Here is a 21,807-nt window from a genome sequence, read left to right on the forward strand (position 1 = left end):
ACTTTTCTGGCCCTCACAACATTAGACATGTCCCCTCCTATTTCCCTACTTCAGTCTCATAACTTTTTATAATAATTCAAAATATGTAATGCGAAAATTGATTTGGCATCAATCACTACCTGTGAGAATACAGCCCTATTTGTTTGAATCTTTGCTTATATCAGAGTTTTCATCCTGTTAAACTTGCATTTCTCTTTTCCTACAGTTATTATATCCAACTGAAGAGACATAAGGTTGCATTTATTATTTGGGAAATGGGATATCCAGAGCTTCATTGCAAAATGTACAACTCAAAATTAATTTTATTCAGAGAGTTTTAACCTACTCATTAAAGTTTAAAGATTTATATATGTACATGCTAGGTATCTTTGTTTCCAACACTGCATTGAAAAATTTCATGTATGTTTCAATTCTGCTTTAAACTGCATCTGCCTCTTGTCAGTTAACTCAGTCTATTTATGTTTGTAACTTCTGAGCTTCATTCCAGCAGGCTTTAATTGTTCTTGGTTTGGTATTAACAGTAGATAATAATCTTTATCTCTTTGCATTTAAGTTCCCACCATTTACATATTTGGTTGTTGAACTGTTCCAGACAACATGAAAGTAGAATGATCAAGCAGGAAAGATAAAAAGAGATCTAGTAACCAAAGAGAAAGAATTGACATTTAGCCAATGAGGAAGAAAATTAACTGAATGTTTGACTGTTACACTGTTTACAATAAATCCCTAATACACATGTAAGATTTTACATTCAATTTTATTTTTATTTTATTTTACCTGGATGACCATTGGTTTGAATTTGGGTTATATTTATTTATTAGCACCCACATCCTACAATTAATTCACAATGCAATACCTTTAACAACTTTGACTGTCATTATCTTCTAAAACTATGTGAATATAGAACAATCTCAAACAACCGACCAAGACGAGCGGGGAGTATTCTGTTCGGATAACTGATTGTTCAGATTACTGATTGTTTGGATAATGGATAATGTTTTTACAGGACCTTGAGATTTTGTTCGGACAATCCAAAATTTGGATAATTGATGTTTGGATAACCGAGGTTGTTCTGTACATCATTGCTGGTGTCATTGAATACTGTAAGCCTCCAATCTACTTTCCCAGTTAACTGCTTCTACCTACAACTCTCAGCGTCTATTGTTAAAATCAATTGATTTGCTTGGAATTAAATTTATTGAGTGATAATCCCTCTTACCTGATCTTAAAGTACATTAGGGATTGTGTAAAACAAATATATTTAGCTGGGATGGAATGTCTCATTCTGACGTTCCCAAACTGGATTGGGACATTTCAACAGTTTAGCAGTTAATACAGCAACCATACAAGCTTTCTATATAGATTAAAAGTGATTTATTACTGTATTTGATAAAGTGTTTACCAATTCACAAACTGTGAAATACTATCTTTACAACTCTAGCATTGAAATTTTCATGCTGTACTATACTTACTGCGAGAGTCTTTTGTGTTTTAACAATGTAGTCACCAAATTGGCCAGGTGGAACTGGTTTCAAGGGCCGGTACAAGCTTGAGATGGTGAATATTGTAATGTACATACTATAGGAAAACATCCACATTAGAAAATACTTGTATGCAAATGAAATCCACTTCTGATGCAATAATTCCTTCACTGGTTTAGCATCAATGAGTTTATGAACCTACAAAGAAAACAATTTAATTCCTATCTCATAATTTCTACAGAGAATACAAAAACATAAAATTTCAGAAGGCACCAAAAGGCCATTGTGATCAGCAACAAATGATAGGCTACATTAAAAAATGGGAAACAGCTCAAGCTAGCCACTTGGACTGCCACTGCCTATCAATCAACCAGTCAGGTTCATTTGCAGATTAAATCCTACAACATACAACTGGCTGTGCAGGATCTTACAAAAAAACAAGCAGAATATATGCTCCATCAATTTTCTTGTCACTAATCCTGATTGAAGGAATTTAAGGTCTCTGTTCCCTTCATTATATTTGCGAGAAAAATACATAGTTCCCAAGAACACCACATTGATTAGGGCAACACACACATCCTAGGAAAGGCGAAACAAAGACATGCACGAGGCATGGCATTCTAACCAGAAATCCATTAATGCACACATCAATTTAGATCCTATCTGTCTCCCTTTGAAAAAGAGAACCAGAAATGACATCACCCACCTTAAGGAACCAAGACCTATAAATAGAGAGGTGGGACATACCACCACCAGCGCTTTATGGGGACTCTCAGTGATGATGAGACCTAGTATGGTGATGAAACATCTGAAAACAAACCTTCAAGCTCAGCAAGCTAACTTACATAATTAAGTTTAGAGTAGTGATAAACATTTTAAGATTTCCTGTCAGTGTACTCAAAGTCATGAGTCATGGACAAAAGCAATTAAATAAGTGTGTAATCAACATAAACGAAGATTTAATCACATGTTTCAACTGCTATGGCACATTCTTGGACATCAAGTTGAATTTATTATGTACATTTCTTTCAGGATAAATATTACCAAGAAAATGATCATTTCATAATCAGCATTGGATTGTATTGAATGCCTGTAACCTCATTCCAGGGGTGATTTTTTTTTTCTCATTTTCTAAAAAATTCCCAGAGCACAAAGAACTAGCAGCAAAACCACTTTTGAACTGTCACAAGTCATTGTGTATCAGGAAACCAATTTAAATTTTTAAGTCAATAAATTCAATGAAGTTGAAAAACAGGCAGGGAATTGTAATATGTGATTAACCTGTGCCCAGTGCTTCCAATGCAGGAAGTCCATCTCCCATGAACATGGGTGTAATCTACAAGCAATTCCAAACAATCTCTTGACTGACTCCAAACCTCAGCAGGGGATGCAAATTTGTGAGAGGTTAACATTAATTCATGCTAGCAGCATTACTTAACACCATCCCCTACAGGGAAGGTGAATTTGACTGGACCAGATATTAAAAAGTCATTCCATAATTGAGTTTTAACAGGGAGAGACATGAATGGGACAACATAGGAGGAAACATACCCTATCTTCTCTGGCACAGCACTAAAAACCTTGGCACATGGGGTGGCCGGGGGTTGCCGGCCAGGGGGGGGGGGGGGGTCATGGAAAGAAAGACAGAGAGAGAGAGAGAGACAGGGGTCCTCAGCTCACATTGTGTCAGTATACCCTTCAAACAGACACTATGAAGTTGATAGAAGAAAGTAACAAATGTGGTCAATGCCAACAGTTTACCTTTGAGGATCTGAATGCATTGCCCTACAAAATTTAATAAATTCATGCGCATGATCAGAATCAGGACATACCGAAATATTTCTTGTATTGCCATGCCTCATTGTCATGATGCCTAGCACTAACTTTTCACACGGTTTTTGCAAAATGTGGAGCACATCATTTCAAGTATGAAATGGGTTGCCAACATCATAATAAACATGTTGTGGAGGTGCCGGTGTTGGATTAGGGTGGACAAAGTTAAAAAGCGCTGCTCCTTCACCTGACTTGCTACTTGACTAGCAGCACTCTGAAAGCTTGTAAAACCTGTTGGGCTATAACTTGGTGCTGTGTGATTTTTAACTTCATCAATAAACATCACCATGATCCATCCATGATGTGGCATCTAATGATGCTAATGCCTCAGCTTCCATCATTTAAACATCACATGAGTCAGCTCAGTGATTTTTGTGCATGATATCATGGCTCTGGTTACTTGGGTTCTATTCATCTGTGTGTGGAATGGGTATCAGTGTCATGGACCTGGTGAATATTAGACACTCTACAGATTCATGTAGTGGCTCAAATGCTGATATAAGAGAGAACTGGTGTAGAATAGAAGTAATGTGTATTAATTTGTGTGATTGTTAGTCTGAAAACACACAGTTCGACATTGCACCATCTTTGTGATTGCCATACATTTACATATGGCATGTGTAAAACATAAGCTGTACAGTCAATAGCACCTTGAAATGTGAAGAAACATGGTATCCTGGTAAAGCCATATTCTTTCTCCATATGCTTCTCTGGAATGCAAAATATTCCTGCTTTTTCACTTACAGAGCATCAGCAACCTCCATGTACAACATTGCTTATCAAACTACAAGATCTTGGAGGTGTTGCCTGGAAAGAGCCTGACACAAGGACGTTAATGGACATGGTCATCTTGACAACAATCGGCCAGATAGTCCTCACTGGGCTCTGAGGTTGCCCATCTGCCTTCAATAAGGGTGGCACATTTCAATGGGCATTTTCAAGTGAAACGGAAACAAGGCACAATTTATTTCTCATTGAAGCTAACATGGATGGATATTGCTGGAGGGATAGAGATGATCATATCAATAACTGGGCACATGTGGTGTGAGCAGAACCCTTGAAGTGAGTACCCAGGTTTGCACCGATGAGTCAAACTACTTCTTGTGGGCTTTACCAACTTTAGGGAACAGGACAAACATCCATACACTTTATTTTAACTTGGAACAAGCCTGTAAATTATTGATGGTCCTCTCAATACCTCTGATGGTCGTGCTGGATGTAGATAGCAAGGGGGTTGGTTCTTCTGCTATTGAATGCATGTTCAGATATGCAAGACTGAAACAACGAATCTGCTGGAACATTCAGGTCAAAAATATCACCTTCAGAGTCTAATCAGCTTGACACTGACTGACATTAAGATTTGCTGGGTGCTTGTTCCCATCCAGCAACCCACAAAACATCCACCAAAGGAGACATCTGGTGTGGACTGACTGGAATTACGTGTGGGTGATTTTCATGCCATTTTGGAGATGAAATGGCAGCCAGAGCACCGAAAATAAACAAATAAAATTTGCATGTGAATTCTGTGATGAAAATATTTTTAGAAAATCAACCAGTGTTAAATTGGCTGAGATGCTGAATACAGATTTCAATTGGAGGGGCATTATATAAAGCCACAATCTCTATTAAATTCATATACATTAACAATATAAATACTTATCTATGTAACTTTTCAGTGGAAAAGATAATAGAAAACAATCCCATGCAAAATGAGCAATTTAATTGATAATTACAATGGAAAAAGGCAGCTTCATTCCATATGGTTACCTCTCTATTCCTGCTTGTTGTTATGATATCCAGAACTGATTTTTGGTCACCCCATGTATCAATGTTGGTGAGATCATAGACACAGTAAGAAATTGTCCCCATTGTCCAATATATTTTCTTTTGTTTCTGCACCAAAAAGTTGAACATCTACAAAATAAAGTTAAATTAAAGTATTAAAAAAAGTATTCAATTAAATTTGATACAATTTTTAAATAAAGGTTTGAACTGGTTTGATTTCAATTAGAGTCCATTAAACATCTTCTGAATGAACAAAACAATTAGTCTTTAAAATCTCCCAAGTGATTGACTGGGGTGTAATGAAACTAATATTAATGACGAAGAAGTTGGACAAAAGTAAAACCTAGAGCTGCTGTGATAATGCAGACAATTATTGTAAACATTTTAGGGCAAATTGTGCTGAATAATGCAGCTACAAATAGAAATTTTACTGATAAGGCACATATGAATGAGGCAAATCATGGATATTAGAATATTTACAAAGGTGTGTGTTATGAACTAGCCCACCTTCACAAGAAACTCTAATATCCATTGAGATGATTTGTACTTAAAATTATTGACTCTTTAAATAAATAGTCCATCCTCTTGTACACTTTAACAAATAATATCTTCATATTTCATTTAAAAGTCACAATGTACTGACCTCCAAATCTCCCTCAGCTGCTGCAAGCTTTAATGGAGTGTAGCCATCATTATTCACAATGTTCTCAAGACTTGGCTGTTGTTTCTCAGACACAAGCGATGTGATGAGATCATACATGGAATACTTCTGTTTTTTTTCTGATTGTGTAACCAACACATGAAGTACTGTATTACCTGTCCAAGAGAATTCTATTATACAAACGTAGTTTGTTCTCGAAAGGGAAATTGAGAAACTAAAATGTAGTCATTTCCTCCGTTTTGAAACAGGTTGGGCATAATCTGAATTATCACAGTATATATGAACTTTTGATAATTAGTGAGCTCTTCTGTCAAACTGAAAACCCAAAGCTACCTTAATATGTTTAATGGTTAATTCAGGTTAACTTGAATATGGTTTAACCGGACACAATTATTCCCATGTGGGATTGTAGCTAGATTTTCACTTTAGAAATCGATGTGTGCACAGGCAAAGAAATATGAATTCTGATCTTTCAATTATACAAAGAAGGTTTATGGTTATTGTCACAGATGATATTTTACTTAGATTTAAATTTAAACCATGATATGAAATTTTGCTTTTACGGAATCACAGAACTGTTATAATCCAACATGTCTACAGTGGCCCTCCAAATAAGTAATTCACACAGTGTCATTCCTCTATGGTGACCCTGCACATTCTTCATTTTCAGAAAGGAACCTATGTCACTTTTGAATGTTTCAACTGAACTTGCCTCTACCAGTTTCACATTGTACATTTCAGGCCTTAACTACTCAATGAATGAAAGAGTTTTATCTCACGTCACTTTTGCTTTTATTAACTATTTACTTGAAATAATTAATGACTGCAAAATTTAGATGAAGGGCAAAACATATAGTTTAGAATACCATTAAGAACAAACAAAGATAAAATAAATATGTTGTCACGAATGATGTCAAGCTTAACTTTAAAAAGCATTACATTTTTTTCAAAGAGACTGCTGGGATGAGATGGCTGTCTGTCCTGTAAGGAATGAATGAACATAAGGGCCCACATTCCCCAGAGTTTGGAAGGATGAAACATGATTGCATTGAAATTCTTAAGCGCTTGAGAGGGCAGGGATTTACTCCTTTCTAGGGAATCTAGATTTAGGGTTCATTATGTCAGCATAAAAGGGCTAAGGTGAGGAGAAATTTCCTCACTCAATGAATTGTAATGAGTTGGGTAGCTCAGTTGGCTAATGTGTGGTTGGGAATAATGTCATGTCAGGTGAGTTCAATTGCTGTCTGGGCTGAGGTTTCCCTTTCCCTAAAGCTGAACACAATGGTAAACCACAAAACCTGCTCAGGAAAACAGCTCAGGTAGTTAGGAAAAATACATATGAGTTAGAAGATCAGACATGATCTAATTTACTGTTGGAACAGGCTTGAGAGGGAAAAATGCCTCATCCTGCTTCTATTTTTGAATTTCCATTTCTGACACATCAGAAGAGGATAAGATTATAGGACATTATGATCACTCTTCATTCCAACTTGATAAGTTGCAGTGAAATATTTCCTGTTCCAAAGAAAGAAAGAGGGAAGTACTGCATAGTAATCATTATATTTTCACCAGGATAGAGGGAAGAATATTTTGTATCTGTCCCTTTTTGAGAGGTAAAAAAGAATCTCACAAGTTGATGTTGCCAGGAATGGAGGATTTGAGTTACTAAATAGGCTTGGACGATTTTTATAGGAGTAGGAGGTTGAGGGTTGACCTTATAGAGGTTTATAAAATTACGAGGGGCATAGATAAAGTAAATAGCAAGAGTCTTTTCCCTTAGGTAGTAGAGTTCAAAACTTGGGAGCATGTTTTTATGGTGGGAGGAAAAGATTTAAAAAGGACATGAAGGGCAATGTTTTTTACACAGAATGTGCACTGAACTGCCAAAACAAGTGATAGATGCAGACACAGTTACAACATTTAAAAGACATTTGAATAAGTACATGAATAAGAAAGGTTTGGAGCGATATAGGACAAATGCAGGCAAGTGGGACTAGTTTAGTTTGGGAACATGTTCGATGTAGACTTGTTGGATGGTAGTGTCTGCTTCCATGACTCTGTAAGTTCTGTTTCAAACTTCTGCTTACAAGAGTAGCTCAAGAGCTGGGAATGCTGACTTCCCAAAGCTTGTCCGCTATCCAAAAGGCACAAGTCAGGAATGTGATGGAATATTCCCTAATGACCTGATTGCATGCAGCTCCAACAACACCCAAGAAACTTAGCACCATACAGGACACAGCAGTCTGCTTGATTAGCACCACATCCACATCAATCCCTCCACAACCTACGCTCATTAGCAACAATGTAGACTATCTACAAGATGCACTAATGAAGTTCACCGCGGTTTCTTAGACAGCACCTTCCAAAACTACAATTACTGTCATCTAGAAAAACAAGGCAGCAGATATATGGAAACCACACCACTTGCAAGATTCTCTCTAAGCTACTACCATCCTGACTTGGAAATATTTCATTTTTGCTTCACTGTTGTTTGATCAAAATCCTGGAATTCCCTCATCAAGAGCATTGTGGGTCAGCTTACACCACATGGACTGCAGCAGTTCAAGAAGGCAGCTCACAATACCTTCTCAAGGGCAGCTAAGGACAGGAAATACATGTTGGCCCAGAAACATTCCACAAATGAAGAAAAAAATGGAAATAAGGCTCTAACAATCATCAATTCTCCTGCTTCCCGGATGCTGCCTGACCGTCTGTGTTTTTCCAGCACCATACTCTCCACTCTGATCTCCAGCATCTACAGTCCTCACTTTCTTCTAACAATCATACCCCAAGTTTATACAAGTGCCATGTAGTACTTTTTTGTAATTTTCCTATATAAATCTGTTACCTCTTATGTTAAGGCATATTGGCAAATAGTGCTGGCTTTATAAGAGTAGAGATACCCACATCTACTAAGAAATGGACTGAGATGACACCTGCGAATTTCCTTATGCTCAAAAGGATAAATTTAACATGTTAATTAGGAATAGATTTGAATGCAGATTCCAGAGGTAAAAGATCAGTCTTTAATCTATTGCCCAATCTTTGGTATCCAAACCACTTGGAGTGTTATGTGTGTATGACTCCATTAAACAATGCACTTGATAATGTAACAGAAGGAAGTGGGATTCAGATATGTCACCAATCCACTTAACTGAATTCCCTCCTCCTCAAAAGTCATCATCAGAGAGCAGAAGCTTCAGTCCAGAGAGCTCCCCATTGTATTTTTTAATGGCATGGCAGGAAACCATGCTATCTGTTATAGTCTAGCTCCCTTTAACTTCACAGAATCACAGAGGTGTTACAGCACCAAAGGAAGCCATACAGTCCATTGTAAGCATACCATCTCTTAAAATGAACATCAATATCTACTTTGAATCCTCCTGCTTTATCACTATACCTCTGCACATTATTTCTATCCAACTTATCATCCAATACCCTGTTCAATGCATCAGTTGAACCAAACTCCACCACACTTCCAAGCAATGCATTCTATACCTTAACTACTCACGAAGTTAAAATATTTTTCTCACCTCAAATATGCTTGTTTAGCAAATTCCTTTCAATCTGTTTCTTTTGGTTCTCAATCCTTTTACCTGTCTGGCATGAGGACTGAATAGTGGTTAGCTTCTGATAAAATGTGATTTTTCTAAAGTCATTCTGTTTTTAAAGCAGTTTTTAAAAACACATCTGTGAACTTTACATTGTGGTATGTAATTATTCCCAAAATTCCATTTTTGGGGAGGAACCTTCAATGAATCCAGAGGTAATAAAAGGTTGACATTCACCAAATCGAATCTTTCTAATATTGTTGTGAAAGACGTACAAACTTTTATATGAAATGAAACTTGTGCAAGGTTGTTGTCTTTATGATGAGCTCAGAATGGTTTTAAGCAAACAAAATACTTCAAATCTATTTATTAGTCACAATGGTAATTCATAGGGTTACAGATCTGTTGAGGGGAACAATATAAGTTCTCAATGATAATTACACATGAAGAAGTTCAAAGGTTTGGTAGTTTGTGAATGGTAGAATACTTACCTAAGGAATCCTGTGCCTCTAAGGGCGCACTATGCTTGATAAGAGTTCTGACAATTTCTTCATTGCCAATACATGCTGCAAATGACAACAAATATTCACCTGTAGACAAGAAAAAAAATGTGATTAAAACTCTTATCATCAATATGAGGAGGGTTCGACAGTAAAATTGTTTCTACTGCTGTTCTGTTTTTCTTGTGGATGTTCCTAGATATTAGTCATCAAAACCATGGCAAATCAAGAACATTTCTATGCAGTGTGTATAAAGCATTTAACACAAGTTAGTATACATTTATATTATCTAATGGGAACACACTAATAAACATAACTAGAATGTTGCCAATTGATAAATAAGATGTAGTGACTTCAAACCAATATATCTACAATGTCACGGAGAGTTGTCAGGTACCAATTAATGCATTTATATCAGAGTCCACTCCCATGGTGTTTGATTCTTAATGTTAGAAACAGGTCTGTTAGTGGCTAACACCACAGTTCCATGTGTTATAAGATTTCTTTATCAGCAAACTTGTAAATAGCACCTGAGGTAGTTATTCACTTAGTGCTGAAATAGGGCATATCAAAGCCATCCTATGGGATGGTGCTTACTCTGATCAGATCAGTTATCCTAGTCACTATATATCATGCAAACTCTCTATCACATAAATGGGCAGTGTGATATTTCAGTACTTGGCTGAAGCTAGGAATGTAGCCCATTTTTCCCAAGATAACTGGATCATATCAAACAGAAAATCACTTTCACTGTTCACAAATGCAAGGTTTATCCATACCCAGGACCTTGCAAATCTCACACCACAGCATCCAACATTAGACATGATTCACAACTTGACAAAATTCACCAAATAATCCCAAGTATGCAACGAATTACACTGACGATCAATTTAGTCAGTCAGGCTCACAGTACAGCCACTTGTATGTCCTAGGAAAAAGATGTACACATACACTGCCTGTTTAAAAATAGGTCACAGCCAATCACTGGTTCATTTTCCAGGGCAATGTCTTGACCAATCAGCGCCAACCTGTTTGGTTTAAAATTTAAACAAACTCTTGGCAGTTAACTGTCAGTTTTTATTAACTGGTGCATCTACACATCAATGTTTCTATAAATCTGAGTCCACTTGCTAACTAGTCAACACTGTCCTCTCATCAATACGTTTTTGCCTTTACATTGGTATTCTTGTTTTTTCCTCAGCAATACTCCCAAATTACCAACTTAATTGACTAAAATACGGATCACACCAATTTTGGACTAGAGATAAGTAAACTGGGACCATTATGTGGATGAGTGCTTTCTTAATATATCTTAGTGATCTGGGTACCAATTTAAGATGACTGGAAAAAGAATAAATGGTGACATGAGGACTATTTATGCAGTCTGCATTTAAGATATAGAATGCACAGTACGAGTGTACATTGGTGACAAATACAATGGAGCTTTCAAATTGGTAATGGATAAGCACCTGTATGGAAAAAAAAAGCATTGCCGGAAAACTGCAAAAGTGTGTGAGGCATTGCTCCTGTAAAGAGGCAGCATGAGCAAAATAGGATAAATGGCATCCTATTATGCTGTGGCTATACAATGATTCTATGACTCACATGTTCACTTTTTTGTTAATGGACCTGAGATTGCTTCCAATCAAAAGTGATAACATTGTTTTAAGATGTACTACACACATCATTCTTGATAAGTTAAGGCACCTAGATTTTACTATTATTTCAAAGAAAAGCATTCACTGTTGATTATGTTCTTACATAAAACTAATGTAACTCCCCTACAAGTTATTGAAGATGACTACCTGTTTATTCAGCAATTCTAAACCGGTTAGGGAAATTCACTAGAATACATAATGCAGATGTCATTTTCAAACAACTTTGAGTGAGAATGAACAATAACAAATTACGGAGGATACACTGAAACATTACACTCATTAATAGGCAGATGAACAGGTTACAGTTATGTAAGACTATGCACCCCTCTAGAAATCTGCTATAATACTTCAATAATTTATCTCATCTTAGTTCTGAGAAAATAAAAGTGAATTTACCATAATAACACTGACATTCCTCTCCAGGGACAAAGCAGGAACCAGTTGCACGTGCATTTACCACATCCGCACCTCGGTTCAACAGTTCCTTAACCATTTCCACGTCTTGTTTCAGGACAGCAATATGCATGGGGGTCTCACCTAGAGGGTGAAGGAAAATTGAAAAGTGATACTAGAAATAGTTCATTCATGCAAACAGAATAAGAAAGACCTCTGTACAATATATTAAAGTAACTGGGCCTTCTGTATATTACATGAACATTTTCTGACCTCTATTTTGTGTAGTATTTCTCGATGATCTTCTCATTCAGAAAGGTGGCTCAGATCTACATCATACATCACTTACTGGATATTGCTAATGTTACCTTTTGGATTATCTATCAGTAATTTTACAACAGTGTTGGACAAGTTCCCCTAAATCAGTAACATGTCTCTAATGGATAGAAATGCAACAACAGCCCCTCCCTTTCCTCAGATCATCAACACTTGGTTTCCTTCCTAGTTGAATCTAAGAAATTATTACTGAACCTGTTACACAAATTGTGTTTTTTTTTGTTGAGAATTTAAAGATCAGATTATAATGACCAGTCTATATTCCCCATTGGTCCCAATTGTTGTTATGCTTAAAATAGTTGAAGTTGCAAATTTACACATTACCATTAACCCTTGTTTGTTCTTTCAAGCATTGTAATTTGGGCAATTTATTGGCAGATAGCAATTTCTGTATAAAGGTGTTTGCACAATGCTGATAATTATTTGCACATTTAATAATAAACATACATTTTTTTGTAAATGAATTTTGAAATAAAGTAAGTGTACTTACAGGACTTTTGAATTAGGAAATTAACATTTCTGTGCTTCTTACACTTAATGCTAATAAGTATTAAAATCCAAGATATTTTACCTTTGTACATGTCAGATGTCATGGGTTCATTGATGAGCGATGGGATCCTATCCAGAATTAACTCTGCAATTTCCTTATTGCCATTGAACAAAGCTGAATGCAGTATTGTTTCTTCTAAATTCCCTTTAAATGATAAATTTGAAAATTAGATTCTGAACAAATGCGCATAAGAATATCAAAAAAAATTAGAGCTAAAGAACTTTTCACACAGGACATAATTCATCCCACACTGTCTCTGCTAGCTTTTTGGTGATGTAATCCTTAACTGTTCCACTGTTCTATTTTCTCCATAGCACTGCATCTTCCATTCCACCTTATTTAAGTTCTTGTCCTTTTAAAGATACAATAGCTTCCACCTTAATTCCTCCATGTCATAAATAAATGTGTTCTAACAACTCTCTTTTTGATGCAAAGATATTTTTCCTAATCTCTTTCCTTCTCAGTGTCAATTTCAAATTGATGATCTCCTATTACTGATGCATCAACTATGGAAAACAATGTGGCTGCATCCACTTAACGGAAAGCTTTCTGAATTTAAAACTTAATTAAATCTGAAGAAATACATAGAAGCACTTAAAGATCCCTTGAGTTTTGGGAAATCAGCAATGAAATAAATTTGCACAGTTGCGCTAAGCAACTGAGACTTATTTTAAAAATTAATTCTTGGACTATGTACTTCTAACAGGGTCAGCATGTATTATTATCTGTCTCTCAACCCCTTGAGAAAGTGATGGCAAGCATTCTTTTGGAACTGTGGCAGTGTGGTGAAGAGACTATCAATATGTTGTTCCTGTATTCTGACCAAGTAATGATCAAGCAATATCAATATATATCTAAGTGGGTAGTGGTGATTAGAGAGGAACTTGGAGGTGAAGATGTTCCCTACATCTGCAGTTCTTCTCCTTCTAGGTGATGAACATTGTGGTTTTGGAAGGTGCTTTAAAGAAGACCTGGCATGTTAATATAGTGCACCGTGTCTTGTTAACCGCTGTAGCTAAAGCGTACCATCGGTAGATACAGTGGGTATTTAAGGTGATGGATTGGTGCTAAGCAAGCAGATTGATTTGTCCTAAGGGATGGTGTCAAGCCTCCTGAGTGTATGGTTGGAGCTGCACTCATTTCAGTAAGTGAGGAATATTTTTTCAGATTCCTGACTGTTTTGCAGATGTTAGAGGAGCTTTAAGGACTCCGGAGGTGAGCCACTTACTGCCAAATGCCCAGTCTCTATCCTTTTCTCGTTACTGTGGCATTAATGTGACTGTTCAGTTCTAGACAATGTTGACCTCCAGGAAATGGATTCTGGCTGTATCAATGACAGTAACACCATTGGTTGTCAGGGGATTTTTAGAGTCTTTCCTGTTGAGAAGTGATTTATTTATTTATCAAGAAGAGGGCCGAAAACATCAGCTTGCTGAACAAATTTGCAAATGTTTGAATGTTTTTAATGTTGCCGTTTGTAAGTTTCCTTACAGAAGATGGCAGAGCACTGTGACTGTGCTGAGCCTAACCTGAAAACCTCAGTCACTGCCAAATAGATATCCCAACTTCTGTAGTATAGTTGGTGAGATCTGTGCAGATCTAAACAGAACATATGGCAAAGGGGCAAGGTTCTCTATAATCATTAGGAGAAAGTGAGGACTGCAGATGCTGGAGACCAGAGTTGAAATGTGGTGCTGGAAAAGCGCAGCAGGCCAGGCAGCATCCGAGGAGCAGGAAAATCCCTTGTAGAGGGAGGAGGAGAGCTTCTTCAAGGTAGGCATCAGGGTGATTGTCCTGCTCTTCTGATGCTGCCTGGCCTGCTGTGCTTTTCCAGCACCACACTTTTCAATTATGATGCATTAGTCAAGGTGAGTTAATTCTATGTCCACAAATTGTATTGTCTGTATATTTTCATCATTAATGGTTTTTTCCTCTTAGAATGTCACAGATTTAGATATTTGCCACTTTATAGGCTTAAAATAGATTAACAAAAAGTGTATCTTTCATCTTATTTTTTGAGGTACATATCTCAGATAATCAGGATTTTATGCTAAAGAAGCAAATATATTGTGTAACTGCAGAATGTAGCCTACAAATCGAATTATCTGTCTGAAAGAGGTCACTCTTTGATTGGTGATTGTTGCAAGGAAACATAAGGACCAAAGCTCAACAACTGACCCTGTCAAACCCTGTGGGGCAAAGTGATGAAAAAGATTTCCTATGATTCTCCATAAAGTGAGATTGTAATCTGAGTTGAGACTTCAAGCTACATCATTCAAGATGAGTTTATATAGGACAGGATTGAAGGACTATACATAGATCCATCAATCTAGACTACACTGATGTATCTATTCAGTGATAGCAAAGGAATGTCACTGGCCAACATTTACAAATGCATATGTCACCAGCTTCTTGACTAGTAAGTTATAGGAAAAGAAAGGCAAAATAAAAGCTACTAAGTCAAGAGTAAATTTTTAATTTATAAACTTTTAATTCTAAAGGACATACCTCGAACGTAAGGGTCAAAATCTTCACTTGTCAATAAGGCTTTCATACTGATGGTATCATTTGTGTGAGCTGCTTTAAAAAACTCACTGCCATGTCTGTGAAGAAAAAAAAAGCATTGTTACATTTATTCAAAGAAAAACAAACATTTAAACCTATAAAATTCATGACTCGCTGGGTGACTCAAATATTCATACTTTCCACCTGATTTAAAAGTTTTACTTTAGCCTGACAAAGGTCAATATTTCAAAACTGATAATATCTGACTAAAACTTTACTCACACGTTTATCAAAATGTGCTGATAACCCTCAGGTATCAAGGTTTTAGTTTAGTTTGCTCTGAATGTTTGAACTGGTTACTGATTTGAAGGTATAATCACTTTATTAGTTAGCACGAACAGAGCAACTACCACCGTTTGTCCACTATCTGTCAAAAGTCCAACAGCTGTAGTGCAGGTGAACACTGACCACATTTTAATGTTTTTTTGCTTGATATAACTATTTCAGCTGAAAGATTTAAAATTATTCAGGATTTATACATTATGTGCCATATTTTGACTTTAAATTATGGTATAAAATGACTGATGGTGAATGTGAAGGGCTTAAATATTTCTGATTCTTATCTCTATTGAAAAAGTTCAATAGATAATTTAAGAGCAGGACAGCCTGCTGGAGTTTGGTTTAGCTCAGTGGGCTGGTTTTCTAATGCAATGTGATGCCAACAACATGGGTTCAATTCCTGCACCAACTGAGGTTACCATGAAAGACTCTCCTTTTCAACCTCTACCCATACCTGAGGTGTGGTGACCCGCAGGTTAAACCACCACCCATGAGAGAACAGCCCTAAAGTCTGGTAACACTATGGTGATGTTTAAACCATGGTGTGGTGGCAGATTCTGCCAGGCTCTCTAGACTAGCTTGTGATGCCTTGTGTAATGATTTAACTGGTTAACTCACCAATCCACACTTGCAGGGAAGTTTGATATCCTCAATGGCCCATGAATCCAAAGCCATAAAATAACTCATTTGAGGTCCACACCCACGCCATTTCTTGGCAGATTAGAGTGTAAATCATTGAAAGTATCATGTGATCATTGATGACAATCCTCCTTGCTTACTTTCCACTTCCTTGAAGGTGGACACCTTCTTTAAATTCTTCCAACTGATGGGTTATAGTTTCCAATTTTAAGCTAACCCAATAACTTTGGGCAGGTTTAGATTGGGTGCTTGATTTCCAACTCATCTACAGTTCTGCTCCATCCACAGGATCTTTCTGAGTAAGAACGGTTTAAACTCAGGGTTCAGGTTTATGTTTTATATGACTGCCACTGATACTTGTCAGACACTTTATTTAGTATTCACTTCATTTTGGATGTGCCAAATATGGTGTGTAAGTTGGTCAGAAAGTAGGCATGACAATATGGTAAAGCTGGTGGTTTGGCCATGCCCAGTTGCAGGGATTGAAGGGTGGAAGAGAAATGTGCCTATGGGGCATGCAGGGACCTTGTAAAGACACTGTTATTACATGAAGGCACAGGGAAAAAAGTGGTGAGCTATAGTCACCAGATACCAACTCTGACTTTCATGTAAGCCAGGAGCATGATGGAATACTCTCCACTTGCCTATATGATTCCAACAACACATAAGAATCTTGACACCATTCAGGGCAAAGTAGCCTGCTTGATTGGCACCACATCCACAAACATTCACTTCCTCCACCACTGACACCCACTAGCAGCAGTGTGTACAATCTACAGGATGCACTGTAGAAACTCACCAAAGCTCCTAAAATAGGACCTTCCAATGCAAGATGATTTTCATCTAGAAGGGCAAGGGCAGCAGATATATGGGAGCACTACCACCTGCAAGTCCCTCTCCATCATTCACCATCCTGACTTGGAAACATATTGCCATTTGTCCAATGTCACTGGGTCATATCTGGGAACTCCCCCCGATGATGTTCTGGGTGTATCGACACCAAATGGTTTACACAGTTCAAGAAGGCAAATCACCAACACTTTGTGAAGGACAAACAGAGATAGGGAGCCAGCGATGCCCATATTCCAATGAAGGAACAAAAATAACAAAATGCAGTTTCATGGAAACGAGGTACCATAAAGACAAATTTGAACTTATTTCCTTGAGGTCAAGAATCTGATTTCCATTGTGCCATATTTCCCAACATGTTTTTTGCCATTGACAATGCCACTTCAGGGAGCAGAAAATCTGGCCCAATGTGTCTATGGCCAGTTCCAGTGAGGCAGGCAGCACTAAAAAACATTATGATGCCTTCGTACTTCCATGGTCTCAGCGTGAAGCTGCACAGACCCTGAATCCTCATCAAGGGGATGAGAGGAAATTTGTTGAATGTAGTCTGCTGTTCTGAAAAATGATTTGGCCCTCTTAAAGAGATGCTGAATTTAATGAAAAGGGGCTTGCTTCTCAATAGAGCAACAGGGCAGGGAGAAAGCTCCCAGATTCACTGATGTGTTGCTGGAGGACTCAAACATGGAGGTGGACCAGAGGAGAGATGTCACATTGTCGTGGGGAGATAGGCAGCCCTCAAGGTATACAGTTTTAAGGGAAAAGACAGGCATAATAAAACAAGGAGTTTTGACAGGAGTATGATGTTGAGAAATTTTAATTGCCTCACAAAGATGGGCATTATCAGTGAATGTTTATTCAAAGAACATTTTCTATCCACTGTGCCTTCAACCTTACACTCCAGTGAATGCCCCGCCCAGATTACTCACATATCAGAAATCTTCAGGACTAAAGACTCATGTCTAACATTCAGATTCTTCACTTCAGCCATGTACATGTTCTCCTGATGACAGCCCTGCACCTACCTCCAGCTAAGGCAGGAACATAAAACTGAACAGAGCCATAGAATCACCAACATTCTGCCATCTCCCTTTGACCACTATAAAAGATGGCAAAATAAAACCATCTCATCCCAAGCCTGATGGTGGTATGCAACATGGGCCTGGCTGTGACAGAGTCTATAACATTCAGCATCACTGAAAGCATGCAAGGGGATGGTATGATATTCCCTTATGCACGTCACCATTTCTTCTTCATCCTCATCATGTATATGGCGAGTTACTGAGTATAAGTGGACTGCAGCTGGCCAGGCCAACCAGGGTGATATCAGAAATAGATTCCACTATGACACCTAGACGAGGACTTTGATCAGGCAACTTCCAGGATAGCACTGCTGAAGATACGCACCATGCTACTAAATGAATTGGAAGGCATCCCAGACAGCCCCTTGTCACTTACAAGGAGCAGAGAGGAAACTGGCTCCAATGTGACATCAAGCATTGCATACAACTTGGTGCAGGCCAATGTAAACTTAGAAACAGTGAACGGGCAGCTTCTTTCTGTTTCGACTCTGACAGGAGGAGCTGCTGGTAAGCCCAACTACTCCCTGAGCCATATTAAAAGTTTAAACATTTTACTTAATCATTAATATGGTCAAATTGTTTCTCTTTATTACTGTTATCCAGAACAAAAGAGATCTTTGCCAGATTTCTTCAATAAATTCAAACAACTTGGTTATTAGAAATGAATTTATTCTTTAAACAACTGGCAATACAGGTCACTAACTAAGATATGATGCAGAAACAAACTGCATACCCATAGTCCTTCACAAACACTTTCATACAGAGAAGACGAGATGTTACAGCTCCGTGAACGTAATGTGGTTTTGAAAATAATAGACATTGAAAGGAACAACATTCTCGAAGGCAGGGCCCGAATGCAGAAAATATAATGGGTTGATTTCTCATTGTTTCTTTGTTTATCCATTGTTGAGATCTGTTACTGACAGTCACGGAATGATGGAAGATCTTCAAACCAGATTTCACATTCAAATGGGAAATAGTCAGGAGTCCTAAACTTTTAATCTTTATCAGAATTTTACAAACTTCTTCACTGAGATAGAAACAGCATTTTAGTTGATTTTGCCTTAAAGAATTACCTCTTATGGACTGAGAGATAACATGGCTTTTCCTTGTAAGGCCCTGCCCCTGTAGCACTGTCAGACCTAGGTGTGTACTAATAAAGCAACTTTAGAGTTTGCTGCTGAACAATAGTTTCAAGAGTTTTTCCCAAGTCTATTTATCCAACAATTAGGCCATAAAACATCTCTAATTTCTTCTTACAGGGCTCTGCTGGACACTCATTCTACAAAGTCAGTTGATATTTGTAAACAACTGATAAACAATTTTCTCCTTGATATTTTAATGTTTTATTTGCAACCCAGTAAAGGTGAAACAGTCCCATATAACAGTTTGTCATAATCCATAAATATATGTGTTTTCTTAACATCCCAAATATCTCAGTCAGTGAAAGTGTTGCTTGGGCAAACTGATGCTCTGCTCCTCAATCTTTTCTGTGGTTCTGGGATCTTCAATATATAGTCTTGTGTCTCATTGATGATAGCAGTTGGGGACTGGTGATTGGGAGGGCAGTAAGGGCTTGGGATAGTTAATCAGCAACATGCTTAATGGATAGCCTTGTCTCCCAGCAGCCTCTTGTTCTTCTTGCAGGCCTGAAAATGTTGGGAGTAACACACCACATAATCATGGTTGCTGGATGGCCTGTACTCACAAATGTGATGCATTAAGCATAGTTGCACAAAAACTGAATGTTGCTTGAATTATAGCCTTGTGACTTCTATAGCTCTATTTATTGACTTTGAGAGTTCATAACATCACATGCCAAAAGTAGATGGAATGACAAGAAATCTAATAAATCCTGGCAAAGCCACATGCCCTATATATCATATATATAGTCCTGCTTCTCCCTCTTTGAAGACAGCATGAAGTAATCACTTTTTTTTAGTAGATAGGACTTCTACCGCCACCTTAATGGATAGCATACTTGACAAGTTGGCCAAGTAGCTAGCTACTGCCTAGAAAGAACAATCATAAGAGGTTTAAGCCTCTATGGTCTTGTTGGTCACTGACAGTACCATTGTCACTCTGCTGTAAGTTGTGGCCTGAGGTAGGTAGCACAGTTTTGTAACAGCTTCCAGTTGAACCTGGTATTGTTCATAATACAGACAGCGGTATCAGAAGTGCTTTCAGAAACTCATGATGGATCGGGCCTTCTGTGGAATGTTCTCCCCTTCCTCCCTCTGTGCAGAACTTTCCTTCACTGCAGGTTTCCAATTTATTGATCCTGCTACTGACACAGATGAAGTTTGCACAGCCCCTGTACATTTTTCCAACTTGGGTGGCCAAATTCTCTGACCTCCCTGAATGGATTTAAAACTCACCAACAGACTTTCAAACGAAAACCCCAGTCCTTACACCACTTTTGCTGCAAAAAGAGGCAAAGTAAATTACAAGTGACCCAACAGCAAAGTGGTTTACTGATTCTTTAAATCGCAGCAATGGGGGGTCCCTTGTGCAGTTGAATGCGTATTCAGTTTGGAGTCATTAGCAGACTATTCACTGAACCTGAGTGGTCCAGGATTTCAGAAAAATGCATCAAACTCAGCTGGAAATACTGACCAACACCAGCAACGACGTCCCATTATGTCAATAGCACAAAAAAGCTTTCGGTCTGCAGCACTGCTCTCACAGGAAAAGCCAATTGAGGACGTTTGGCTTTTTGTGCTGGGGTTAGGGAAGCCCATTTCACAGCACTTCTACAATAATGAATGATTAAAATGTGCATTTTTTTCCCAGAACACTGCATACTCAGAGTTAACCTCCCATAATGATCTTCTCTATCCCATATCCTACTCTATGCTTCTTTTGTGTTTAACAGAGCACTGAAACACTATTTTAAAGGAAATATTACTTTTGACAAGTTATAAGCATTTACGCAATTTACCTTGTTGTGTCATTCATATCCATTGTGACATGCATGTGGACTTTGTCAAATAATTTGGACAGTTCGAGGTCACAGTGAAATCCTTTAAAATGAAAATACAAACGTTAGCATTTGCTTTAAGAATTAAAAAAAAGTTTGCTCATGCTTATTCTGAATCTCCCAAATTATCAGCATTATCAAGTATTCTGCATTAAGATTACTAAATGGTTCATTTTAAGGTTTAATCCATTTTAATGTGGAAAAATATGCTCACGCAACCATTTAATCAGGATGATTTTTTTTAACTTTGAATACCTTTCTGTGTGCAGAACATTAATCTATTTGATTTTGGTCTTTTTATTAATTCTAACTCACTAGATGAATTCACGGTTTTCAGTTAAAACCAGGAAAGAATTAACCACCTCTATATCTTCATTCAAATTATACTTATATTGAAATTGTGAATGTAGAATGTTTGTGTTTTAGTATGGATATTCAAAAAAGATGATTACAACAGGATGGCAGCTTTAGAAATTAAATATTCAAAGTTCATCTTGAAAATCTCATAGAATTAGTAATTAGGAAGGTCAGTGCATACCTTAAATTACAATTCAGTGAAGATGGAAAATTAGTTGTGCTGCATTCATTTAATAAGAATAGCTAATCTCCATACTCCGAACCTATTAATTTTTACATGATGCTTTTCAAATTGTTTGGATTAATCTCAT

The 21,807-nt window shown here is 37.4% G+C and overlaps 1 protein-coding gene across 1 annotated transcript in view; it reads right to left on the bottom strand.

The window, feature by feature from the left end:
• Window positions 1-21,807, bottom strand: part of LOC122555902 (transient receptor potential cation channel subfamily V member 6-like) — a 36,245-nt gene that overhangs the window by 9,764 nt on the left and 4,674 nt on the right. The window contains exons 2-9 of the mRNA XM_043702167.1: window positions 21,101-21,182; window positions 15,257-15,351; window positions 12,770-12,892; window positions 11,866-12,006; window positions 9,803-9,901; window positions 5,743-5,915; window positions 5,082-5,228; window positions 1,473-1,679 (exon numbers count right to left, since the gene is read on the bottom strand). Of these exons, the coding sequence (XP_043558102.1) occupies window positions 1,473-1,679; window positions 5,082-5,228; window positions 5,743-5,915; window positions 9,803-9,901; window positions 11,866-12,006; window positions 12,770-12,892; window positions 15,257-15,351; window positions 21,101-21,135 (1,020 nt within the window). The 5' untranslated portion in view covers window positions 21,136-21,182. The remainder of the gene's footprint in view (window positions 1-1,472; window positions 1,680-5,081; window positions 5,229-5,742; window positions 5,916-9,802; window positions 9,902-11,865; window positions 12,007-12,769; window positions 12,893-15,256; window positions 15,352-21,100; window positions 21,183-21,807) is intronic.

The sequence above is a fragment of the Chiloscyllium plagiosum genome, chromosome 13, assembly GCF_004010195.1.
Source record: "Chiloscyllium plagiosum isolate BGI_BamShark_2017 chromosome 13, ASM401019v2, whole genome shotgun sequence".
Lineage (NCBI taxonomy): Eukaryota > Metazoa > Chordata > Chondrichthyes > Orectolobiformes > Hemiscylliidae > Chiloscyllium > Chiloscyllium plagiosum.